General features: G+C 44.2%; 1 protein-coding gene across 2 annotated transcripts in view; it reads left to right on the top strand.

Moving 5' to 3' along the window:
- The first annotated feature begins 6,736 nt into the window (after positions 1-6,736).
- LOC143300454 (core-binding factor subunit beta-like) overlaps positions 6,737-24,484 on the top strand; it is a 43,946-nt gene continuing 26,198 nt past the window's right edge. For both annotated transcript variants that reach the window (XM_076614139.1, XM_076614140.1), the window contains exons 1-3: positions 6,737-6,862; positions 14,607-14,693; positions 21,999-22,118. In XM_076614139.1, the coding sequence (XP_076470254.1) occupies positions 6,785-6,862; positions 14,607-14,693; positions 21,999-22,118 (285 nt within the window). In that variant the 5' untranslated portion in view covers positions 6,737-6,784. The remainder of the gene's footprint in view (positions 6,863-14,606; positions 14,694-21,998; positions 22,119-24,484) is intronic.

Raw genomic sequence — 24,484 nt, forward strand, 5'->3', positions numbered from 1 at the left:
ACTTCACAAACAGAATCAGCCACGCGTTTTGCACGGATAATACACATCTTCATTCATCGGACTGGAAATTTACTATTGATTTTACAAATGAACATAATTATATATTATTACGAATATCATGTAAAACGCTCAGGTGATAAGACAGTTGAAATCTAAGTGCATTCGAAGTTGTCTTTTGACTTGAGCTCTTAAACTGTTGGTGAACACGAAGACGGATTACCAAGAACAGCATTTTGCAGACAAACACATGGAAAGGATTTGATTTGCTTCATTCACTGTTACTGACTTGAATCCCTCAGTTGAAATGCTGGACGCACGCTCATTGTGAAATTATCGTTTATAGCCTTTAGAACTGTGCACATTAACATCATAGTGTGTTGATGCCATTGATGAACTAAATCAAGATGAATTTGTATGATTGCAGTACTGTAGTCTGGTGCACAAGGAGTAGGCGAAACGAGCGTTATTTAGAAGTACGTGCAGTAGGCGAAACACATGTGGTCAAAACGCGGCGTTGGCGGCCGAAACATACAAGCGGCTCTCTCAGTCAAGTTGAGTGCAACCCGAGATAAGACAGGGCAAGGTCGAGCAAGCGCATTCAGTCGCCTATTATTTTATGATCTGTGGATGGCAGTTGGTGACGTTCTTGAAACACAGAATTTCAGTGAGATGAACGTCGGCATGGTTCCCATTTAGGTAAATATATGACTATGTTTATCGTGCGTCACGCCCAGTTGCTGTTTATGCAAGTGCGGTTCGTCCGTCGGGATCGACGAGGACCATCTAGTCATCCTGGGGGTGGGTGGGTTGGGCTCTGTGGGTGCGCAGATGACTGGTCAGGCCAATCCGCGCCCGGAAGGTTCTGACATAGTGTGGACAGGGGATGGTGGCGGCTGAAGGGGACTTGCTGGCACTGCTTTTCCTGGCCTGTCTGCGTTGCTCTGCTGCAGCGATTCTGTTGGCCTCACAGGATTTGGTGCCTTTGTGGACAGCTGGTCTGTCCATTGCATTCAGCTCCCATGTGTCGTGGCTGATGCTGAAGGCCTTCAGAGAAGCTTTCAAAGTATCTTTGAAGCGCTTCTTTTGGCCTCCATGGGAGCGCTTGCCATGTTGGAGTTCGCCGTACAGCAGTTTCTTGGGGAGCCGGTGGTCTGGCATGCGAACTACATCGCCTGCCCAGCGCAGCTGGGCCTGCCTCAAGATGGTGTAGATGCTGGGCAAGTTTGCATGAGTGAGCACCTCTGTGTCAGGGATCTTCTCTTGCTACTTTATGCCGAGAAGTTTTCTGAGGCTGGTGGTGTGGAAGTGGTTCAGCTTTTTGGCGTGGCGTCTGTAGACTGTCCATGATTCACATCCATAGAGCAGTGTGACATGAAGGACAGGCTTGTATGAAGAGCTTCCTTTTATGACGAAGTTTCTAGGGCTGTTTCTCGTAACGCTTATATTTTACCTGACTGTCTGCACTAGGCAGGTAAAGGTCCTTTGTTGGTGTTGCTAATGTTACCGATCATCACAGTACTTTTTTTTTTTTTCTCGTAGCGGCTAAGTCAGGAAAACTGCACAAGTACCCGGCAGAGCTATCCGAAGCAGCTGTATTGCTGTTCTGGTCAACAAGAGCAGACTGAGCAGTGCAGAACCTGTTACATGCAGCCTTCAACATCAGCCACGACACATGGGAGCTGAATGCAATGGACAGACCAAAGTGGCGTTCAGCTGTCCACAAAGGCACCAAATCCTGTGAGGCCAACAGAATCGCTGCAGCAGAGCAACGCAGGCAGGCCAGGAAAAGCAGGGCCAATAAGTCCCCGACAGCCGCCACCACCCCCTGTCCACACTGCGTCAGAACCTTCCGGGCGCGAATTGGCCTGATCAGTCATCTGCGCACCCACAGAGCCCAACCCACCCACCCCCAGGATGACTAGATGGTCCTCGTCGATCCCGACGGACGAACAACATGCAGCCCACAACTGATCTGCGTCACATGGAAGAGGTCGAAGAGATCATTGCCAATGAGAATCCGGGGGTCTGTTTTAGATTTACAGTTGTACTGTCTGTCTCAGTGTATGTCTGTCTGCCTCCCCCCCCCCAGGCCCCCCACCCCTCTCTCTCTCTCTCTCTCTCTCTCTCTCTTTCTCTCACTTTCTGCCTCTCTCCGACTGTCTACCGATCCGCTGCCCACCTCTCGCATTCCATGTGAATGCCTCTCTCTCTCTCATAAATTATTATGTTTGCAACGGGTCACAGGCCTATACGCAATTAAACCATTAATTTTGTTCTTGTTCTTATTCTCAGTTGTTCTTGTTCTCTCTCTCCGTCTCTCTCTCTCTCTCTCTCCGCCGCTTTAATTGGTGTCTATCTCAGTACAAGTTAATTTTGTGTGCGTCCGTCTCTGCGTTACATTCAAAACATTGAGGCACAGAAGAGATCCGACGAAAGCCGTACGTGTCAATTGCCATTGAGAATCCGAGGCCTGTTTTAGGTTCAATCACAGTTGTATAAACTCTCTCTCTCTCTCTGTCTCTCTCTCTCTCTCTCATATATATATATATATATATATAGGACATTTTGTACTGGTCATGACTTTAAGATTTACCTGCGTATGAACTTAGACACTTGAAATTTATCATGACAAGATTTCGTTTTAGTATTTCAGAAATTTCCCAGCATTATTATCGTTACAGGAAACATTCTACACTTGATTTAATGTGTCCGTTGTGCAAAAGTGGAAAGTGAAGATGAGCTGCATTTTGTCAGGTCAGTTATGTTGTCCTGCTTTAACAAGCCTGGTTTGAGAGTACGCGTATTATCCCACCTGCTTTTTATACATATCCCAATCAATTTCAGTCGTTTAAGTCTACCGTCCTAGCATCTAAAAAAAAACTAAGCGTCATAAGGAATTTGTCAATATACTTGTTCAAGGCATTGCATTTAAGATCTTTTGCAACTTGATAATTTTTTTCAGTGACTGTGCTTGTTTGTGTATAGTTGTAGCCTACCCGTTCATGCGGAGGCCGCCGGAAGCAATGGCCTTTATACTGTGAATAAAACACCCGCATCCGCATCTCTCTCTCTCTTTCTCTCTCTCTCCGGTTAAACCAGTCCGTCAGGGTGTTAATTGTTTTTAAACGGATTTTGTATCCACTTTACCTCAACGCTTAAATTCAGTTTGATTGATCATCGTCTCGATCTCTCTCCCCCCCCCCCCCCCCCCCTCTCTCTCTCTCTCTCTCTCTCTCTCTCCGAGTCTACATTGTGTGTCTAGCTATCTGTGTGTGTCTTTTATTCTCCAGCTCATTTATTTTTTCAGTCAGTCTCTTCTTCTGGTCTCGAGAGCTCAGTCGCTCCAGTGAAGTACACGCACACGCACATACACATCGCCGGTGCACACTGGTGCACACACAAGCAAGCTCACGCGCACTGCCGCGCACACGGACACTGACACACTGTGACACTGGCATGACCGTCATGCACGCACCGCACGTACGCGCGCCGCGCGCGAGCGCACACACACACACTGACACACACGGCCGGTTATACTGAGATGCTGACGAACATAAACTCTCTTTGTGTACCTCAATGAGTCTCTCTTTGTCTGCTTGTCGGTGTCAGTGTGTGTGAGAGAGAGAGAGAGAGAGAGAGAGTGTGTGTGTGTGTGTGTGTCCAGTCCGCTATTCAAGAGCGTGGCCTGACGAGCAGTTTCAACACACTGATTAACTGAAGCCGACTGATCTAAATCATGTTGCCTTCTTTTGGGGACTGACGTGGAACAAAATTCAAGCACATGAATTGATGAAATCACAGCACAAAATGTGATTTAACTCAAGTTTGATAACTAAACATTCTCTGTTCTATTGATTAAAGGTGAATTTTGTAAAATAAACGAATAAAAAAGAACCCAAAGAAAGAAAGAAAGAAAAAAGATCAGCTGAACATCACAAGTACACTTTAGTGTAATCAAGCTGATAATTCAGCCCGGTGCGTAATTCATTCGGACTGATCTTGAATAACTTGTCAAGTCTAAGACACACACACACACACACACACACACACACACACACACACACACACACACTAGGAAGACATTGTCGGGAATGGCCAGAGGGCAAAACTGATGCGGAAGTGAAGCTACTCATAGAAGAAAACAGTAAAGAAGAGGACATCATCATATACACAGATGGCTCAGTCACCAAAGACCAATCCGGTTGGGGATTCACTGCGAAACAAAATGGAAAAACAGTTAGGGAAGAGAATGCTGCCTACAAAGTCACAACCTCCAGCCTAACGATGGAATATGAAGCTGTGACACTTGCCCTCCAGTGGCTATCGTCCATCCATACGCCCGGAAACCAACATGCCATGATTCTAACCGACTCAATGAACCTCATACAGAAAATTGAAAACGGAGTGGAGAGCCCAGAGTGGCATAAGGCAATGCGCAACTTTCAGATTAAAAAACTCACATGGTCATACTGCCCGGGACATGCAGGTGTTTAGGGAAATGAGCGAGCTGACAGACTTGCTGGTAACGCAACACCAACGAGCGGCCTACATCTAGGAAAATCGGAAATCCTCAAAAAAGTCCAAGAATATCAAAAAGAACAGGTACAAGGCCATCACACCATCGATCGCCTCAAAGAAATAAAAGCAGAGAGAGGGAGCGGCCGTAAGTCTAACATGCAAGGTAGAGCATGATGCTTTGCAAATCAAACAAATATCGGCATCATTTCCAAACCAACATTGCGCAAATTTCTTCAAAACGGAACAGAGTCTCTGTGGGCTTTTCCAAATACAATAGACTGAGCAACACACCAGACGCCACGTTCTTGGCATCAGAGATCTTTTCCCATCCCTCTTGCGGCCAATCAGTGGCAGCCTCTGTGCGTGTGTGTATGTGTGTGTTTGTGTGTATGTGTGTGTCTGTGTTTTTGAGTGCGTTTGTGCATGCGCGAGAGTGTAAGTGTACACAAGTGTCAGGAGAGTTCTGTGCATGTGCGTGTGTGTGTGTGTGTGTGTGTGTGTGTGTGAGGGGGAGGTGGGGTTGCGGGGAGGAGGTGGGGTAGAGGATGAGGTATGTGAGTGTATGCATGCCTACACTGTGGGAGCAACAGGATATTGGAACGTATATAGTGTGTGGGGTTGGGGGTGGGAGATATGGGCGTGTGTGTGTGTGTTTGTACAAGTAAGTGTTCATTTGTGTGTGTGTGTTTGTGTGTGTGTGTGTTTGTTTGTGTGTGTGTGTGTGTGTGTGTGTGTGTGTGTGTGTGTGTGTGTGTGTGTGTGTGTGTGCAGTGGAAGCTGCGATACATAGACTAGAAATGAGTGTGTGGAGGAGGGGGGTAGAGGAGGTGCAGGGTAATGTGTGTGTGTGTGTGTTGGAGCTCATGTACGTTTATATGTATTTGACTGTGCTTTCATATCTGTGAAACTGCATGTTTGGTGCATATCTGTTATGCATGTGTGGGTGTGTGTGTGAATGTGTGCCTTCATGTTTTACATTCAGTATTTGCTTATTTACCATCATTGTTGTCTTATTTATTTATTTATTATTATTATTATTTATCATATTATTATTATTATCATTACTACTACCTTTTTATATCATAATTATTATTTATTTATTTATGTAAGCTTATCTATTATTTATTCACCTTTTTTTTTTTCTTTTTTTTCTCAAGGCCTGACAAAGCGCGTTGGGTTACGCTGCTGGTCAGACATCTGCTTGGCAGATGTGGTGTAGCGTATATGGATTTGTCCGAACGCAGTGACGCCTCCTTGAGCTACTGATACTGATACTGATACACACACTCACACACACACACACACACACACACACACACAAACACACCGTCACACACACACATACACATACACACACACACACACACACACACACCACTGTATCCACACACTGACACACACAATACGCGCGCGCGCGCGCTCCGGCGTCATGTATTTGTCCTAGATTTTTCACTCTGCCTCTCGATCGTCACCTGTCACAATTGGTGGGCGGGTAAAGTGAGGAATGAGGAAGAACAACCGGAAAACCTACGTGATTCTTCCCTTTTTTCTTCACTTTTTTCAATTTTTTTTTTTTTTCCCCCATAAAGAAATGACAGCAGCATTGCCACACCTGTCAGACGAGCCGCCATTTTTACTTACCACAGAAATCATTCGATCATTCTTTTCTCTCTTTTTTTCTCCCCTCTAACCTCATGACATTTGGAAGTCGTGGGTTTGCAACCTGCAGTTGATACGTCAAGAACTCACGCCAGGAACAAGTGGCGCGCGCTGAATCCATGCTGCGCGCGCTCACAGTCACACACACTGGCTGTGCACGCTGCCTTCAAATTATTGAAAGCTCGTGCTGTATGTCAACTTCCGTGAAACACGCGGTTTTGCCACCACGTGAGTTGTCGGAATCCTACCAGCCGCCCATCGGAAGTCATGCATTATTCATTAGGCTGACGGAATATTCTAAATGTGGCTGTTTCCGTCGCACGAAACTTGATCTCCCAAGTTCGTGAAACGCCCAACAAACAGATCGATGTATCGTTCAATGACCGGAGACCGCAAATTACCATATTTGGAATAAAGCAGGATTCGGGTCATGTCGGAAGTTTGCACGAAAGCAAATTAGCCGACCAATCAGAGAGGAGTACGGGTACCGCCCAGTCACATTGGTTGTTGTGATCAACAAATGGCAGACACAGAGGAAAGGACCATGTTATTATTTGAGCCTAGTGCGTGTTGTTGTAAACCCCAGAAGGACAACCACTTTTGGACAATGCCCCGAGTTGTGTCCAACCAAAGAGCCAAGTTCCAAAATGACGACATTTTCCGCAGACTGAGCCGTGAATGCGAGGTAAGTGGTGACGAGTGTCGCCGGTTTGACAGCATGACTTGTGCCAAGCAGCACTTGAATGGAGGTTAGCTTTCCACAGTTTTGTGACCATAGACTGAACATATCGATAATTTTGTACTGACTTCAGGTTTTTCAGTCAGTCCAATGCATGTCTTGCTCAAGTGCTTACTGATCAATACCTCCAAGTTAACAGGAAAACGCCAAGACAAATGTGCTTCGGACAGCATTAGATTGTTACATCGGGCTTGTAAGCCCTCCCAGGCACATGCACACTGAAATAGTTTTTTTTCCCTCTCTATCTCTTGTATCTCACTCTGTCTGTCTGTCTGTCTGTCTGTCTCACTCTTCTCTGGCTCTCTCTGGCTCTTTCTCTCTCCCTGTGTCTCCTCTATGTCTGTCTGTCTCTCTCTCTCTGTATCCTCTCTGTCGTTCCCTGCCTTTCTCTGTCTCTCTGCCTGTCTGCCTCTCTCTCTCTCTCTCTCTCTCTCTCGGTCACACACACACACACACACACACACACACACACACACACACACACACACACACAGAGGGAAAGAGAGACGAGGGATATATATATATATATATATATATATATATACGGATGATTTATTCAAGTATAGGCCATTGCCCCTCATGAAGGGGTGCAAACACATGAAACATATAACCAAAACAACAAATGATATGCGGTTGTGTCAACAGGAAACATACTTAGTTCAGAAAGAGAGAGAGAGAGAGAGAGAGAGACACGCACGCACTCACGTTGTTTTGTATCTATTTCTCTCCCTCATTCTCGGTCTGTCCCTGGGCTTTCCTCTTACTTCCCCTCTGCCTTTTTTTTCTCATCCATAACAATAATGATAATGCAGCGGACTGCCGAGGCTGGAACTGTGACGGACGAACCCGGGTGTGGCCGTGAATGGGGGAATCTAAATGAGCGGCGTGGGAGTAATGCCACTGACACGGTGCAGATGATGAGATTAAAAATATAAAAAAAATAAAAAAAGATAATGCAGGCCGACACTCACACCTCCTACACAGGAATCTCGTGCCGTTTAAAACAGAAGCTATATGTACATAGGTGCACATACATTCAAGTTCGACATACCACGAACAAACACGCAAACAAGCACGCATACACACGCTCACACATCGCCAGCAACACAAGTTGAGGAAGCACGAAAGTCAGTAAGATGGAAGGCAGAATGGAAGAGGTGTGTTTGGGAAGACTTTGAAAACTAAACTTGGGAATCCACACACACTTATGTTTGCATCATATTCACACACACACACACACACTGTCTCTCTCTCTCTCTCTCACTCACTCACACACACACTGTCTCTCTCTCTCTCTCTCACACACACACTCTCTCTCTCTCTCTCTCACACACACACACACTCTCTCTCTCTCTCACTCTCTCTCTCACGCACTCTCTCTCTCTCTCTCTCTCTCTCTCTCACACACTCTCTCTCTCTCTCTCTCTCACACACACTCTCTCTCTCTCTCTTTCACACACACACACACACTCTCTCTCTCTCTCTCTCTCTCTCACACACACACTCTCTCTCTCTCTCGCACACACACACACCCTCTCTCTCTCACACACACACTACACACACACACACACACACACACACACACACACACTCGCGCGCGCGCGCGCTCTTGCTCGCAGTTCACCCAGAAACACGTTTTGTTGTCGATCGCTTAAATCCTCGCACCCATGAAGCCCGTGAACGCATGCATACCCTCCTTCCCATCCACACACCTACACCCACACCTACTCACTCACACACACACACACACACACACAGATCCGACGTGAGTTTACTTTTTCGTAACAGGTAGGTATACCTATATTCATAACCAGCCTGAGTTCTTTATAATAATAATAATAATAATAATGGATACTTCGTTCTGGTAAACTTATCATCCTCGGAGACTTCAATTTTCATTTCAACAACCAAACTTCCTCTGATGTCAAACGCCTATGTCTATCTCTGTCCAATCATTCTCTCTCTCAGCTCGTTACAGAACCAACACACAGATCTGGCCATACGTTGGACTGGCTCATCACACGTGACTCTGATGCTATGATTGCGTCAGTGACTGTAACTGACGAACTCTCTTCCGACCATTCTGCTGTATTATTCTTGCTTAATATTTCAAAACCTACCAGAACCAAAAAATCCGTTACTCGTCGCAACCTGAAATCCATCAACATTAACACTTTTTCTTCTCAAGCTGCTGAACGCCTTTCCAAAATTTCTTCCCACACCAATGTCTCTACACACTACAACTCTGTCCTCTCTCAACTGCTGGATGAACATGCACCCCCCACTACCCGCATGCTCCCTGATAGACCTTCCGCCCCGTGGTACACACAAGACATTCGAATTGCAAAACGCAAACGTCGCCAATTGGAACGGCGATGGCGATCAACAAAACTGAAAGTCCACAATCAAATCTTCCGAAAACAAATAAATAAAGTCAAACATATGATCTCATCAGCGAAGACAAACTTCTTTTCTTCTCAAGTTCTCGATGCCACATCCACCAAATCTCTTTACACTATCATGTCAAATCTTCTCGGCACTGCAAAAAAGACTCCTCTTCCTTCTACCTACACTTTATCTGAACTCCCCAATGTCTTCTCCTCTTTCTTTTTTGACAAAGTCCAGAACATTCGTACCATCTTAGACCAAATGCCTTTCCAACCTACTCATCCTGATCCTCAATTCAACGGCACTCCTCTCCATTCCTTTAATCCATTAACTGAAACAGATGTCCATGAAATCCTCAAAGAAATGACAATAAAATCCTGTGAGCTCGATCCTATACCAGCCTCTGTTTTTTCTCAGTGTGTCTCACAGCTTCTCCCCACAATCACCAACATTGTCAACTCATCCCTTCTCACTGGAACGTTTCCATCCACTTTCAAAACTGCAATAGTCCGGCCTCTTCTGAAGAAATCCAACCTTGACGCAAACATTCTGAAAAACTATCGACCAGTTTCTAATCTTCCATTCCTGTCCAAACTCCTTGAAAAAGCCGTCCTGAAGCAGCTCAACAATCACCTTTGTTTCAACAATCTCATCCACCCATTTCAGTCTGCCTATCGTGCTGACCACAGCACCGAAACCACTCTCCTCCACATCCTGAATAACCTACTGCTAGCGTCCGACTCAGGACAGATCTCCCTTCTCACTCTTCTCGACTTGTCAGCCGCCTTTGACACGATAGACCATTCAATCCTTCTTTCCCGTCTTCATTTTACATTTGGTATCAACGGCACTGTTCTAAACTGGTTCAAATCTTATCTCACTGATCGATTCCAGTCTGTCATTGTTGATAATTTCCAGTCTGAACCCGTTAAAATTGAACATGGAGTCCCACAGGGATCTGTTTTAGGCCCAGTGCTCTTCACACTGTACACTGCTCCTCTCGCTGAAATTATCAACCGCCATAATGTCAGTCATCATTCTTATGCTGATGACACTCAACTCCAGAAGAGTGATACACCTGAAAAACTGTTGTCGCTCTTGCAAGAAACATCTAACTGCTTCCTGGATATTCAAAATTGGATGACTCTAAATAAGTTACAATTGAACGCGGACAAAACTGAAGCAATGATCATAGGAACTAAACAAAAACTCTCTTCCATTACAACTAATACAATCAAACTTGGCAGTACATCCATCCCTCTGTCCACTTCAGTCAGGAACCTCGGCGTTGTCCTTGACAACACACTGTCCATGCAAACATTTATCAATCAGACATGTCAATCCTGCTACTGTCAACTGCGGCGCATCAGTTCCATCCGGAAATATCTGTCCACTGACGCAACATCTAGACTTGTCGTTTCTCTCATTCTCTCTCGCCTTGACTACTGTAACTCTCTATTGTCTGGTTTGCCTGCTTCATCCATTCAGTCCCTTCAGCGCATACAAAATTCTGCTGCCCGACTCGTCCTCAGAAAGAAAAGATCTGAGCACACCACTCCTCTTTTGCAACATCTCCACTGGCTCCCTGTCTCACACCGAATAAAGTACAAGATCAGCACTCTATGCTACAAATCTATTCACAAATCAGCCCCTTCCTATCTCTGTGGCTGCCTTCACCTCTACACTCCATCTCGTTCACTACGATCAGCTTCGGATCCACTCCACTTACACATACCCAGATTCAAACTCTCGACTGTTGGCCACCGTTCTTTCTCTGTCTCTGGACCTTGCAATTGGAATGAACTTCCTCTTTCGCTTCGTCAAGTCTCCACACTCAGCTCTTTCAAGTCTGGCCTTAAAACCCACCTCTTCCCAAAATCGCCTCCCTTCCCTGCCTCTTCCTTGTCTTTTTAGATTTTTTTTTTTTTTTTTTTTTTTTTTTTTTTTTTTTTTTCAGTTTTAGAGTTATGCTTGCGTGAGAATGACTGGTGCGAAAGCGCTTTGATTTGTTTATGCACAAGATTTAGCGCTATATAAGTACCATTATTATTATTATTATTATACTTATATAGCACACTATCCAGAAATCTGCTCTAGGTGCTTTACAAAAACGCTTTTGATAACATAAAACATTATATCTATGTTACATACACACACCAAAATGTGACCACACACACACACACATAATCATATGGTGAAAAAAAAAATTGATTACATGGTGAAAAAAAACCCCAACAACTCTGAAGTGTGAAAACCAAATCGCCGCATCTCGTTCTTTGACTTTATGGAGCTAGCACTCTCTCTCTCTCTCTCTCTCTCTCTCTCTCTCTCTCTCTCTCTCTCTCTCTCTCTCCTTCCAGAAATAAAATAAATTTCAGCGTTTTGGCTTGCTTATTGTTGGCCTATGCTGGTGTCTTCATGTTTTATATTTATTTGCTTATTTATCATCATTGTTGTCTTATTTATTTAATTATTTATTTATTATTATTATTATTTTATCATTATTTTCATTACTACTACCTTTTTTTCTTTTCTTTTTTTTTGATATCATAATTATTATTTATTTATTTATGTAAGCTTATATATATATATATTTTTTTTTTTTTTCCTCAAGGCCTGACTAAGCGCGTTGGGTTACGCTGCTGGTCAGGCATCTGCTTGGCAGATGTGGTGTAGCGTATATGGATTTGTCCGAACGCAGTGACGCCTCCTTGAGCTACTGAAACTGAAACTGAAACTGGTTGCTATGGTTTCGGATCCAGCGTGCAGAAATACACGCACAGATCTCGTACATATACTAGGTACACCTACACGTGATGCACGAGCGAGTGCATGCTTTTCACAAGTGTCCCCAGAGACATACAGCGCCCGCCGGAGTTCTAGGTTCGATTCGCAAAAGAACTGCACGAGGTTTTTAATGGCCTCCAATTCAACCTCCGCCCCCCTCCCTCAACCTCCCACCCATCCCTGTTGCTCCCATCCACCCACACACCCCGTCCATGGACGTTCACTTGTCATCCTGGTGCTGGGCTTTGAGACGAGACAAGGAACTGAGGTCCCTCGTGCACATCAGTCAGTTGCACTTACCACACGTGTAGAATTACACACACACACACACACACACACACACACACACACATGATCAAATACATAAAACTACTCACATGGAAATTCTCCGTATCGAAAAGTACACAGAATAAGAATCTATGTTGGTAGAGAACAATAAAAATTGTGCGTGCACGCAGACAGAGAAGGTTGCGCGGCGCTTTGGCAAGTCCGGTGTTTTTACTAGGGACAGAAACCTGATTTTTTTTTCTCAGTCCAGTCTTTGAGATATGTGTTTCTGTAACAAAGCAGTGCAACAACACATCACAAACAAACACAGCGCAGCGCAGTCCACGCAACTGTCGCAGTGCAGAAGGCAGTGCAGTGCAGTGAAACAGCAACAGCCTGGAACACATCGCAACGCATAACACACGCCACCTTGTTCTCAGTCTTTTCATTTTATCTTAATTTTAATGTGGTATACAAATACTAATACCTCGTGTTCCAGATTATTTTTTTTATGTGGAGAAATGTGTGTTCGTTATTTTTAGGATGAGTTAAAGTGGGCGCGCTGTTTGTTTATTTACACTTCAAAAATTTATAGTAGAAGCGAGTCATGTCAGTTTCTGGTTCTCAAATGAGCACTCTGAAGTCAGTAATAGAATAAAGAAACTAGTCATGTCAGTATCCGACGGCCTTGTGGAAACACGAACCCATGGTACACTCATCATGTAGGCTATCTACCCCGAAAACGGATTATGTCTGCCTGATAGGCAGGATAGAAACAGGCGGTTATGGTGAAAGCCCACCCGTTTAAACGATCCAACGTAGGTGGGGGTGACAGCCAACGAAGACGAAGAATCGACGCCATTTGATTGGTTCACTGGCTGTTGAGTCAGGCAACAGTCAAAAGACATAAATATGAAGGCCGTGTTATTTTTTCCTCTATCAAGTCTAATCGTTCGATGGGTACCTCAGTCAGTCACTTAATAAACCTACCAGTCGTACGAATTATTCTCATTCTCATTATTCACTCAAGCAGGCAGTTGTACACTGAGTCACTTAATAAACTTATCAGTCGTACGAATCATTCTCATTATTCACCCAAGCAGGCAGTACGGACACCCAGTTAGTCACTTGATCAACCTACCAGTGATAATAATAATTCATAACTTTTCTATGGCGCGATATCCAGTACTAATGCTGCTCAAAGCGCCTTACATCATCGAGCCAGATATAAACATAACATACGACATTACAACAGCTCAATCCAGTGCGTTCACAGAACGAATAAAAAAGCATGATCCACCAAACAATAAAAATATCAAGTAAATAATGCTTAGATTAAAAAGAAATACATTCCTTAAAAACACACATTTTTAGACACACACATACATGCGCGCGCACACTCACACTCCGTCAGTCGCACACACACACATGCACGCACGCGCGCGCGCGCGCGCCCAGACACATGAAATAGATCAACTGACTGCACTAAAACAGGATTACGTGAGTATAGATATTCTCACGATTCACCCAGGCAGGCAATACGGACCAACAAGGACAAAATCACCAGCCACTGGTGCTGGTTTTGGGAGAAAAAGAAGAGGGGGCAATTATATTCGAGGAACTATATCAATCAGAAAACGTAAGAATGAAGAAGAAGAAAAAAGGTACTATGCAGCCAACGTATGAATAGAACATGTTCAAGGTACTATAATACTGATGTTACTCAGCCAACATAAGAATATGAGAAAAAAAATATTCACATACTATGTCAGTCAACCAACGTAAGAATGTTTTTAAAAAAATGTCAAAGGTGTACACTATATCAGTCAGTCAACGTAAGAAAAACAAAAAACAAACCCAAAACAAAAACATTAAAAATTCCATGTCCGTCAGTCAGCCAACGCAAGAATGAAAAACATCAAAGGTACTATGTCAGTTAGCCAGCGTAAAAATAAAAATTAGAATGGTACTAGGCTATGTCAGTCAGCCAATGTAAGAATAAAAATACTATATGCCAATTCAGTCAACGTGAGAATTATAAAAATTTAAAAAATTAAAAATAAAAACTATTTGAGGTTGGTATACTATATTTGTCAGCCAGCGTAAGAATTTCAAAAATATTAAAAGTACTATGTCAGTCAGCCAATGTAAGAATGAAAAATATCAAAGGCTCTATGTCAGTCCGTCAGCCAACGTGTGAAGCAAGACTTCTCCATTAAACACTGCATGTTGCACGCTGTGATTATAGGTACGGTACACGGGCTTCAGAGACCGACCGCCAGACGAGCGACAGCTGCGTTTCCAGACTGAATGCAGGGAGGGACACGCCGACATTGTGAGTATCTGTCGTACACATAATCACAACCAACATCTCTGTCTTCCTCTCTCTGTGTCATTCTCGGTGTGTACCTTTCTCAGTGACCCTCTCTTATTGTCTCTGTCTCTCTCGCTCTGTCTCTTTCTCTCTGTGTGTGTGTGTGTGTGTGTGTGTGTGTGTGTGTGTGCGCGCGCCTCTCTCTCTCTCTCTGTCAGTCTGTCAGTGCCTCTCTCTCTATCTCTCTTTCTCTCTGTCAGTGCCTCTCTCTCTCTCTCTCTCTCTGTCTCTTTCTCTCTCTCTCTCTATTTATCTCCCCTTTACTTAGCCGCGTTGTGTGTGTGCGTGCGTGCGTGCGTGCGTGCGTGCGTGTGTGTGTTTCGAAGTTTGAATTGTGTGGAGGGCCAGATCCCGAGGCACTTGACACGCTGTGAAAAGTGAAGTTGCAGAGACAGACAGGGAAAGAAAGAAAGACTTAAGGCTACATACACAACAGGCAGACAAACACAGAAAGAGACGGACAGACAGGAAGAGGAAGAGAGGGGGGAGAGAGAGACAGACACCGAGGGGGGAGAGAGAGACAGAGACATACAGTTGGAGAGACGCTTTCACGCTTTGACATTTGATTGTCATTACCTGTAAGGGTCTATTGACAAGGGGGTGACGAGGGATAATTCTTAAATCCCCTTAAGTGCAAAATAACATTCTGCTTAAAAGTGTTTCATCAACAAACAAAAAAATCTCCTAATATCACTCTCTCACAATACATTGAACAAGCGGAACAAACACACACACACAAAGAAACTAATCATACAAACAAACTCGATCATTAATTCTGGCAATGATATAGTTCAGTATATCAATTATATACCTTACCAAATTAACATAAGAAAATAAAATTTACACATGGATATCCTCCTCATTTACTCTGGTATGTTCTGATCATTGTGATTATGCCTTATTCTTTGTGCTTCTGAGATAAATTTAACTACTGACAGTATGATATATTCATCATCAGACGATAAAACAGAAAAAAAACGTCATGTCTTTTAGCTGAGATGAGATTTTAAAAATGTACACTTATATCGTATAATTTACAACGAAACAAAAAAATGTTTTTCGTCATCTACGCTAGATGCACACAAAGGACATAGCGATTTTGTGGATGCTGCAGGTTGAAACCACAATTTATTTGCATTGAAACCAAATGTCCGTAGCCAAAATCTTGAGAGAGAGACAGAGAGAGACAGAGACAGAGAGACAGAGAGAGACAGAGAGACAGAGACAGACAACTGCCTTCAACGAGTCTTCCACGAAACGCACGGGGAGGAGGGGTGGGGGGGGGGGAAGCTTTTTGGCCTGCACTACTTGACCCTAACATTCAAACTCCGGTTTTTCTTACCCCTGTGAATTAAATCTAACTACGTTTCATATGCTTTACAAGCTGACTTGTCTGTGAACGTTAATTTGTGCTAATTTTTAGCCAGTACTGAACGCATCAGTTTAATAGCTGACTGCAAATATATCCGGCATCTGTCTCACCATAGACTTGATCATTTGATTTTGGTGGGAACACTCCAAGAAATGTTTTCAGAACATATATATGCACAAGCACACACACACACACACACACGCTCGTACGCAGTGAGTGAGAGAGGAAACAACATTAATTTTATATAGAGAGAGTATTGGTAAAAGCAGACTTTTATCTATTCCTAAGGGCAAAGACGAGAAAATCGAATCAATAGATGTATACCTGCAACATCAGATGTTCTGAATTCTGTGCAGCATACGATATGTTTTCTCAATAGAGCAAAATCAGGTCGTCTATATTATAGGCCTACAACTGACGCACAATACGTTTTATCAATAAAGCAAAATCAGATGTTTTGAAGTAGGCAGAACGCACAACATTTTTACCAATAGATCAAAATCAAGTGCTTTGAATTATAGGCCTACACCACACAATAATTATTCTATCGTAAAAGCAAATTGAAATGCTTTGAATTACGCAACGCACATGATATTTTTATCAACAGAGAAACTAAGTGAAGTGCTTTAAGTATATAAACATATTTTTTCATCAATAAAGCAAAACTGTTTTAAAATCAAACGACTCACACAATATCATAGCTATCAATTTAAAGCCACACGAGACACAAAGAGAGAGAGAGAGAGAGAGAGAGAGAGAGAGAGAGAGAGAGAGAAGGGGGAGGGGGTCCCTCTCAACGCTGGAGTCCCCCCAAAAGCTTTGAGCACCCCTGGATAAAAACTGTGGTTTCCAGTTTCAGCCGATGAAATGTATTAGGCTGGATGGATTTTTCTTTGTTTTTCGTTCGTATTGAAATTGTTTTTTTCCTTGTTGGCATAATACCTTCCCCGAATGTGTTTTGTTTATTCATTATAATTATAGTCTGCCGGAAAATAAGCACTTGAATCTCAAAAATATATCCATTATAAACTCTCTGAAAACAAGCATTTGAATTTTTTTTAAATTCGTTATATAGCACAAAAAAGCATTTGAGTAGATAGAATCTTCATTATATATTTCGGAACTATGTATTTGAATAAAAAAAAAAATCTTTATATATTTTGAAAACGAGCATTTCGATGCAAACAAAATTCTTATATATATATATATATATATATATATATATATATTGAAAACAAGCATTCTAATACCAAAAACATTTTCATTCTGTATTCTGTATTCGAAAACAAATGTTTGAATACACAAAAATATTTGAACACACACACACACGCACACACACACACACAACGAGCATTTCGATGCAAACAAAATTCATTATTATATATTTTGAAGACAAGCATTCAAATACCAAAAAATTCTTCATTCTATATTCGAAAACAAATGTTTGAATACACAAAAATACTTGAACACACACACACACACACACACACACACACACACCATCTTTGTTATATAATCTGAAAACAGGCATTTGAAAACAAAAAAACAAAACAAAAAAATCTTGATAAAAAAATTGGAAAAAATGAGTAGAAATTTTTTTTTTTTAATTTTTTTTATTTATTTATTTATTTATTTTTTAAGAAGAGAGAATATGTTGCGGAAATTCCCGTCTTGAAAATTTTACCCGTGTTTGGTTGAGGTTTCGTTGGAGGATTCAACGTGTTGCTTTGCTTGTTTACAATACAGTTTCGCTTCAAACCTTGGCAAGAGAGCATTTGTTTATTGCGGAAATACATTGGTTTTCCCAATCCAGAAAGTTGAAAAGGAAGCGGACTGCATGGTGTTTTTGGTGCAGTGGGTCTCTCCCCCTTTTTCCTGAAGCAAGTTGGCACCACAGAACTGTCTGGAACTAACTCCCTCTGCAGATCAGGGACTTCTCTTCCTTCACTTTATTCACGGCTTCCTTTGAAACCCACTTCTTTAACTCACTCAGTACGGCCAGTCCTCTCTTCTCCTCTACACAGACCCCTCGGATGTCCAGTGGGTGTCTCAATGACCCAACCTTTAGCTTCTGTCGTCAGAATTGTGGTATTCTTTGTCAACATTCACCTCTTCAGTATAAGAGCCTTCCGCTTGCAATACTTTGATGATGGTAATTGGGGTGAAACGCTGTTAACGCCAGTCGTCTCTTTCGCCGTTCGTATGGAGAGAGTTAAACTAATGTAGAAAGCATCTTCTTCTTCGTTCATGGGCTGCAACTCCCATGTTCACTCGTATCCACACGAGTGGGTTTTCACGTGTATGACCGTTTTTACCCCGCCACGAAGGCAGCCATACTCCGCTTTCGGGGGTAGAAAGCATCCATCCACACACATTATACGCACACGCGCGCGCGCGCTTGTACATGTACGCACAAGAACGCGTGGGTGCACACACACTCTACCAGTGTCTGTCAGTCTTGTCTCTCCTTCTCTCTCTCTCACACGGCACGCGCGCACACGCGCGCGCGTGCACGCACGCACGTACACACACACACACACACACACACACACACAAACACTCACTCACTCACACACACACACACACACACACACACACACACACACACACACACACACACACATATAGATAAGGCAGACAACCCACACAGGATTGATGTCACGATGGTGACCTTTTTCTGTCGTCTTAATTAACGGAGGTGAAGAACGTAACGTACTACAAGAAAAAGAAAAAAGAAAAAAAGAAAAAAAGCTAACCGCACACTGTGTGCGGGATCTTTAAAAGCTGACAGCTCTTCTGCCGTGTGCCGTGTGATGTCACATCGGGAACTTTTTTTTCTTTCTTTTTTTTCCCCTCTCCGGATGACAAGTGAGCCGGCCCTTTAATTCCCACTCTCTTGCCTTCCTCCCACACGGCAATTCCATAAGCATTTGACAGTTTGTGACGGCATTGCGCACAAGAACCCCCCCCCCCCCCCCCCCCGCCCCCCCCCTGTCTGTCTGTCTGTCTGTCTCTATCTGTCTCTCTGTCTCTGTCTCTGTCTGTCTCTGTCTGTCTCTGTCTCTCTGTCTCTGTCTCTGTCTCTCTCTCTCTCTCTCTCAGTAATTGACAGGTTTATGACGGCTTTCTAGAAATTGCGCACGAGTAATTTCCTCTCTCTCTCTCTCTCTCTCTCTCTCTCTCTCTCTCTCTCTCTCTCTCTCTCTCTCTCTACGTGTGTGATAGTAAATGTCGTATCGAAATCCATTTCAGTAAAATGTCTGTGTCTCTCATTGATTGCCTTATGTTTTCATGTAGGTGTGCATGAATATGTATTTTGTATAGATTTATTGTTCATTACATTAACATGTATTACTGATCATAAATGACGTCATATCTGTCTTTTATCTCTCATTGTCTGTCTTGGCCTACGTTTCTGCTTATCTCCGCCTCTCTCTCAAACTCTTTATGACTTCTACAATTGTTTCTTCTCCTTCTTCGTTCGTGGGCTGCAACTCCCACGTTCACTCGTATGTACACGAGAAGGCTTTTGCGTGTATGACCGTTTTTACACCGTCTTGTGGGCGGCCATACTCCGGTTTCGGGGGTGACTACAATTGTTCAAATTGCGTTAATCTTTATTACTGTTCTTGTAACTGTACATGCTTATTCAGATTCAGATTTTATTGCTTGAGCATAGCTTGAAATATACATATATTAATTTTCATCTGTCTCTGTACGCATTATTACCGTTACAGGCAGCATAAAGATAGCGATTCTTATTTGCTCTTGATGTAAAAGAGAATTAACTGCACTTTGTACTTTGTTGTCCAGTGTTAAGCGATCTTAGAAATCAGCTGATAGCTTTAAAATATCACATGCAGTCCCTGTTTATACAGTCTTTACTAACGTCATCCACGAAGGAACACGTTAACAAACAACTACAATTTACTTGTATAAAGCCTGAAAGATTAGAAATATGAATGCGTTTGAAAATGTGTGTATATATTTCCCCTTTCTTGTTATTCTAGCCCCCCTCGGCTCCCGCCACCCACACCCCCCCACGCCCCCCCCCCCCCAAAAAAAAAGGAAAAAAGAAAAAACGCCTCTCCTCCAGAGTAGTGAAATGTCTTCTTCATGTGGAGGGGAGCCAGGCCTTGACAACTCATGGACACATAGTATTGACTGACCTCCCCATAAATGTCGGCTGGCTGGGGAGCAGGGGGGGGGGGGGAGAGAAGTTGAAGAAAGGAATAAAAATATCCAAAAACAGGGAGGGGGGAAACACCTGCGAATCCATTTAAGCGAGTCATATAAACAGTGTGTGACCTTTACAACTGATGGAAACAGACTGTAACGAGTGAGGCTGAAGACTACGCCGAGACCCTAACCGCACATCAGTTGACATGTCTGCAGCCTGTTCCACTGACGATTAAGCTCTCCTGTGACGGAAAAAGGAAAGACTGACAAATGAAACACACACACACACACACACACACACACACACACACGCACGCACGCACGCACGCACGCACGCACGCACGCACGCACGCACGCACACACACACACACACACACACACACACACACACACACACACACACACACACACACACACAAAGACGGGACTTCCTCAACATTTCCAAAAGCTTGGCATACATATTTTCTTCTCTGTGATGAGTTACACACACACACACACACACACACACACACACACACACACACACACACAACACAGTGATGGCCTTGAGATAACGCGTCCGCCTTGGAAGCGAGAGATTCTGAGCGCACTGGTTCGAATCCTGGCACAGTCGCCAGTATTTTCTACCCCTCTACTAGACCTTGAGTGGTGGTCTGGACGCTAGTCATTCGGATGAGATGATAAACCGAAGTCCCGTGTGCAGTGTGGACTTAGCGCACGTAAAAGAACCCACGACAACAAAAGGGTTGTCCCTGGTAAAATATTGTAGAACAAATCCACTTCGATAGTAAAACAAAAGTAATAATAAAAAAAAAAAACCAACCTGCAGGCAGGAAGAAAAAAAAAGGGTGGCGCTCTCAGTGCAGCGACGCGCTCTCCCTGGGGACAGCAGCCCGAATTTCACACAGAGAAATATGTCGTGACAAAAAAAAAAGAAAAGAATTCTCCTTCCCCCCCCCCCCCCCCCCCCCCCCGCACCCCATCCCCCCCCCCTCCCTCCCCCTTTCTCCCTCTAAAACGGTCATACACGTAAAAGCCCACTCGTGGGGCCTACAAGTGAACGTGGAAGTTGCAGCCCACGAACTTGAACGAAGAAGGAGGAGAATCTGTCTCCGAGCGATTAGCTGTTATAATATCATTCAAACAACACATGTGGAGTGATGGCCTAGAGGTAACGCGTCCGCTTAGGAAGCGAGAGAATCTGAGCGCGCTGGTTCGAATCACGGCTCAGCCGCCGATATTTTCTCCCCCTCCACTAGACCTGGAGTGGTGGTCTGGACGCTAGTCATTCGGATGAGACGATAAACCGAGGTCCCGTGTGCAGCATGCACTTAGCGCACGTAAAAGAACCCACGGCAACAAAAGGGTTGTTCTTGGCAAAATTCTGTAGAAAAATCCACTTCGATAGGAAAAATAAATAAAACTGCACACAGGAAAAAATACAAAAAACATGGGTGGCGCTGCAGTGTAGCGACGCGCTCTCCCCGGGGAGAGCAGCTCGAATTTCACACAGAGAAATCTATTGTGATAAAAAGAACTACAAAATGCAAAATACAAAACTTTGCGGGTAGCTCTTTCCCAGACAGAGCAGACAGTAACAGATGGGCGCCACTTACGCTATATCACTGCAGACCACATAACACATATATACATATACATACATATGTGTGTGTGTGTTATATGATATAAATTATTACCATTATTATATCATTTAGGCGTTTGTAGCGACGGGGACCAACCTGCAGCTGCAGTTTTCGGCCAATGCCTGGTCTGACAGGCCGGAGGATCGAATCCCCACCCGAGAGTTTGTCAACTTTGACAGGGAACCCGGGAAGGTGAGTGGGAACCCTGGCTTTGTGTCTGATCTCTGTGTGGCTGGTTGTCTGTCTGTCTGTCTGTCTGTCTCTTTCGCTCTGTCTGTTTCAGTCTGTCTCTGCGTCTGTCTGCCAGATTCCGTCCGTCCTGAACCCTTTCACCGCCAGTCAATTTAGAGTACAAAATTCCCTTGTGGTATAAACACAGAAAAGACAGTAGCTAAGAATAGCTGGGGATTTCCCTTGCGATGTATTGAAAATATGGCCTGTCCTTCCACCGAACATTAAGAACAGTAGGTTCATGGATAACAGACCAATGAATGGTCATCTCTCAGTGACATGGGTCCTCTACCACGCCTGTGCATAAATGCGAGCTTGGCGGTGAAAGGGTTAACGGTCATGATTGTTCTTGTCATTCCATGGCTTCTCTCTCTTTCTGTCTTTTCCTGATTGTCTGCCTGTTCTCTTCCTCTCTTTCTCTCCCATTCGCCGTCTCTTCCATCCCCGCGCCTCTCTCTCTCTCTGTTTTTGTATTTGTATTTCTTTTTATCACAACAGTTTTCTCTGTGTGAAATTCGGGCTGCTCTCCCCAGGGAGAGCGCGTCGCTACACTACAGCGCCACCCATTTTTTTGTATTTTTTCCTGCATGTAGTTTTATTTGTTTTTCCTATCGAAGTGGATTTTTCTACAGAATTTTGCCAGGAGCAACCCTTTTGTTGCCGTGGATTCTTTTACGTGCGCTAAATGCATGCTGCACACGGGACCTCGGTTTATCGTCTCATCCGAATGACTAGCGTCCAGACCACCACTCAAGGTCTAGTGGAGGGGGAGAAAATATCGGCGGCTGAACCGTGATTCGAACCAGCGCACTCAGATTCTCTCGCTTCCAAGGCGGACGCATTACCTCTAGGCCATCACTCCACTCTCTGTCTCTCTCTCTCTGTCTCTCTCTGTCTCTCTCTGTGTCTCTCTGTCTCTCTCTCCCTCCACACCCTTTGTAGTGGTTTATGTCACTTCTTAACTCCTTGGGCAGCGTATATGAGGCTTCTCTGTCTTACTATTTCTATCTTTTTCTCAGTCCCTGTCCGTCTATTTCTCTTTCTCCTTCTCTCTCCGTCTCTCTCCCAGTCTCTCTCTCTCTCTCCCTCTCTCAGTCTCTCTCTCTCACCCCCCCCCCCTCTCTCAGACTCTCTCATTCTTTCTCTGTGTTTGTCTCTCTCCCCCCCTCTCTCTCTCCCAGTCTCTCTCTCTCTCCCTCCCCTCCCACCTCTCCGCGCCTCTGAGGGTGGTCAGTGACTTCATACCTCTCCTTTCGCAGCACAAGACACCCATGGCCGTCTGGCTAACAAGCGCGTTCACCTTCTGTTCAATCTGTCCGTCCATCTGCCCCTCCCCCATCTCCCTCTCTCTTCATGAGTGTCATGGTGGTGGTTGTCAGCCTCGCGTATCGCTCTTTGAGAAGCAGAAGTCTCTCTTTCATCATTTGGTGTATCGGCTGCGTTTGTGTTTCTTTCAATAAAGATTGTTGAAAACGAATCAAGGTCTCTATAGAGCCTGATCAGCGCGTTTGGTTTATGCAGGAAGGTCAGATGTAGTGTGGCGTATATGGATCTGCCCGCACGCTCTGACACCTTCTTGAAACTGAACTCCTATCTGTCTGTATGTCTCCCCCTCGCCCCCTACTCCGTGCCCTCCCCCCCCAACCCCCTAACCTCCCCCCTCCCCCCTCTCTCTCTATAGCTGTCATGGTGGTAGCGGTTGTCAGCCCATGGCGCACGTAAGAAAGCACAAGTCTGGTCTGTCTGTTTCCTTCTCCCAGCCTCTCTCTCTGTCTCTCTCTCTCTCTGTGTCTCTGTCTGTCTGTCTGTCTCTCTCTGTCTGTCTGTCTGTATCTCTCTGTGTCGCTGTCTGTCTGTCTCTCACTCTCTCCATGGCTGTCATGATCCCGTAGTATTGTTCTCCATGAAGCACAGGTCTCCTGTGTGTCTCTGTGTATCCCGCCTCCCCTCCTGGGGGGGTACCAAAACAACTTGAAAGAGATCGATACACGTTTCACACAATACAATCATTTCCCTCCGTCCCCGCCACCCTCGGATGCCGCATACAAGCAGCCAAAGATATATATATATATATATATATATATATATATATGTGTGTGTGTGTGTGTGTGTGTGTGTGTGTAGAGAAATGTATGTATATTGCATTCACTCAGCTTAATTACTTTGTCTTGGGGTGCAGCAATATATAGTGGGGTTTGTTTTTTTTTGTTTGTTTTTTTGGTCCCCATGGAGATGAAAATGTCGTGCATGTCAGTCAAGTTGCCATGCCTCCCTTGTCTGCTGCACGACGTTCTGTCTGTCTGTCCCGCTGACTGCCGGGAAGGGCC

Source organism: Babylonia areolata, chromosome 26, assembly GCF_041734735.1.
Source record: "Babylonia areolata isolate BAREFJ2019XMU chromosome 26, ASM4173473v1, whole genome shotgun sequence".
NCBI classification, from domain to species: domain Eukaryota; kingdom Metazoa; phylum Mollusca; class Gastropoda; order Neogastropoda; family Buccinidae; genus Babylonia; species Babylonia areolata.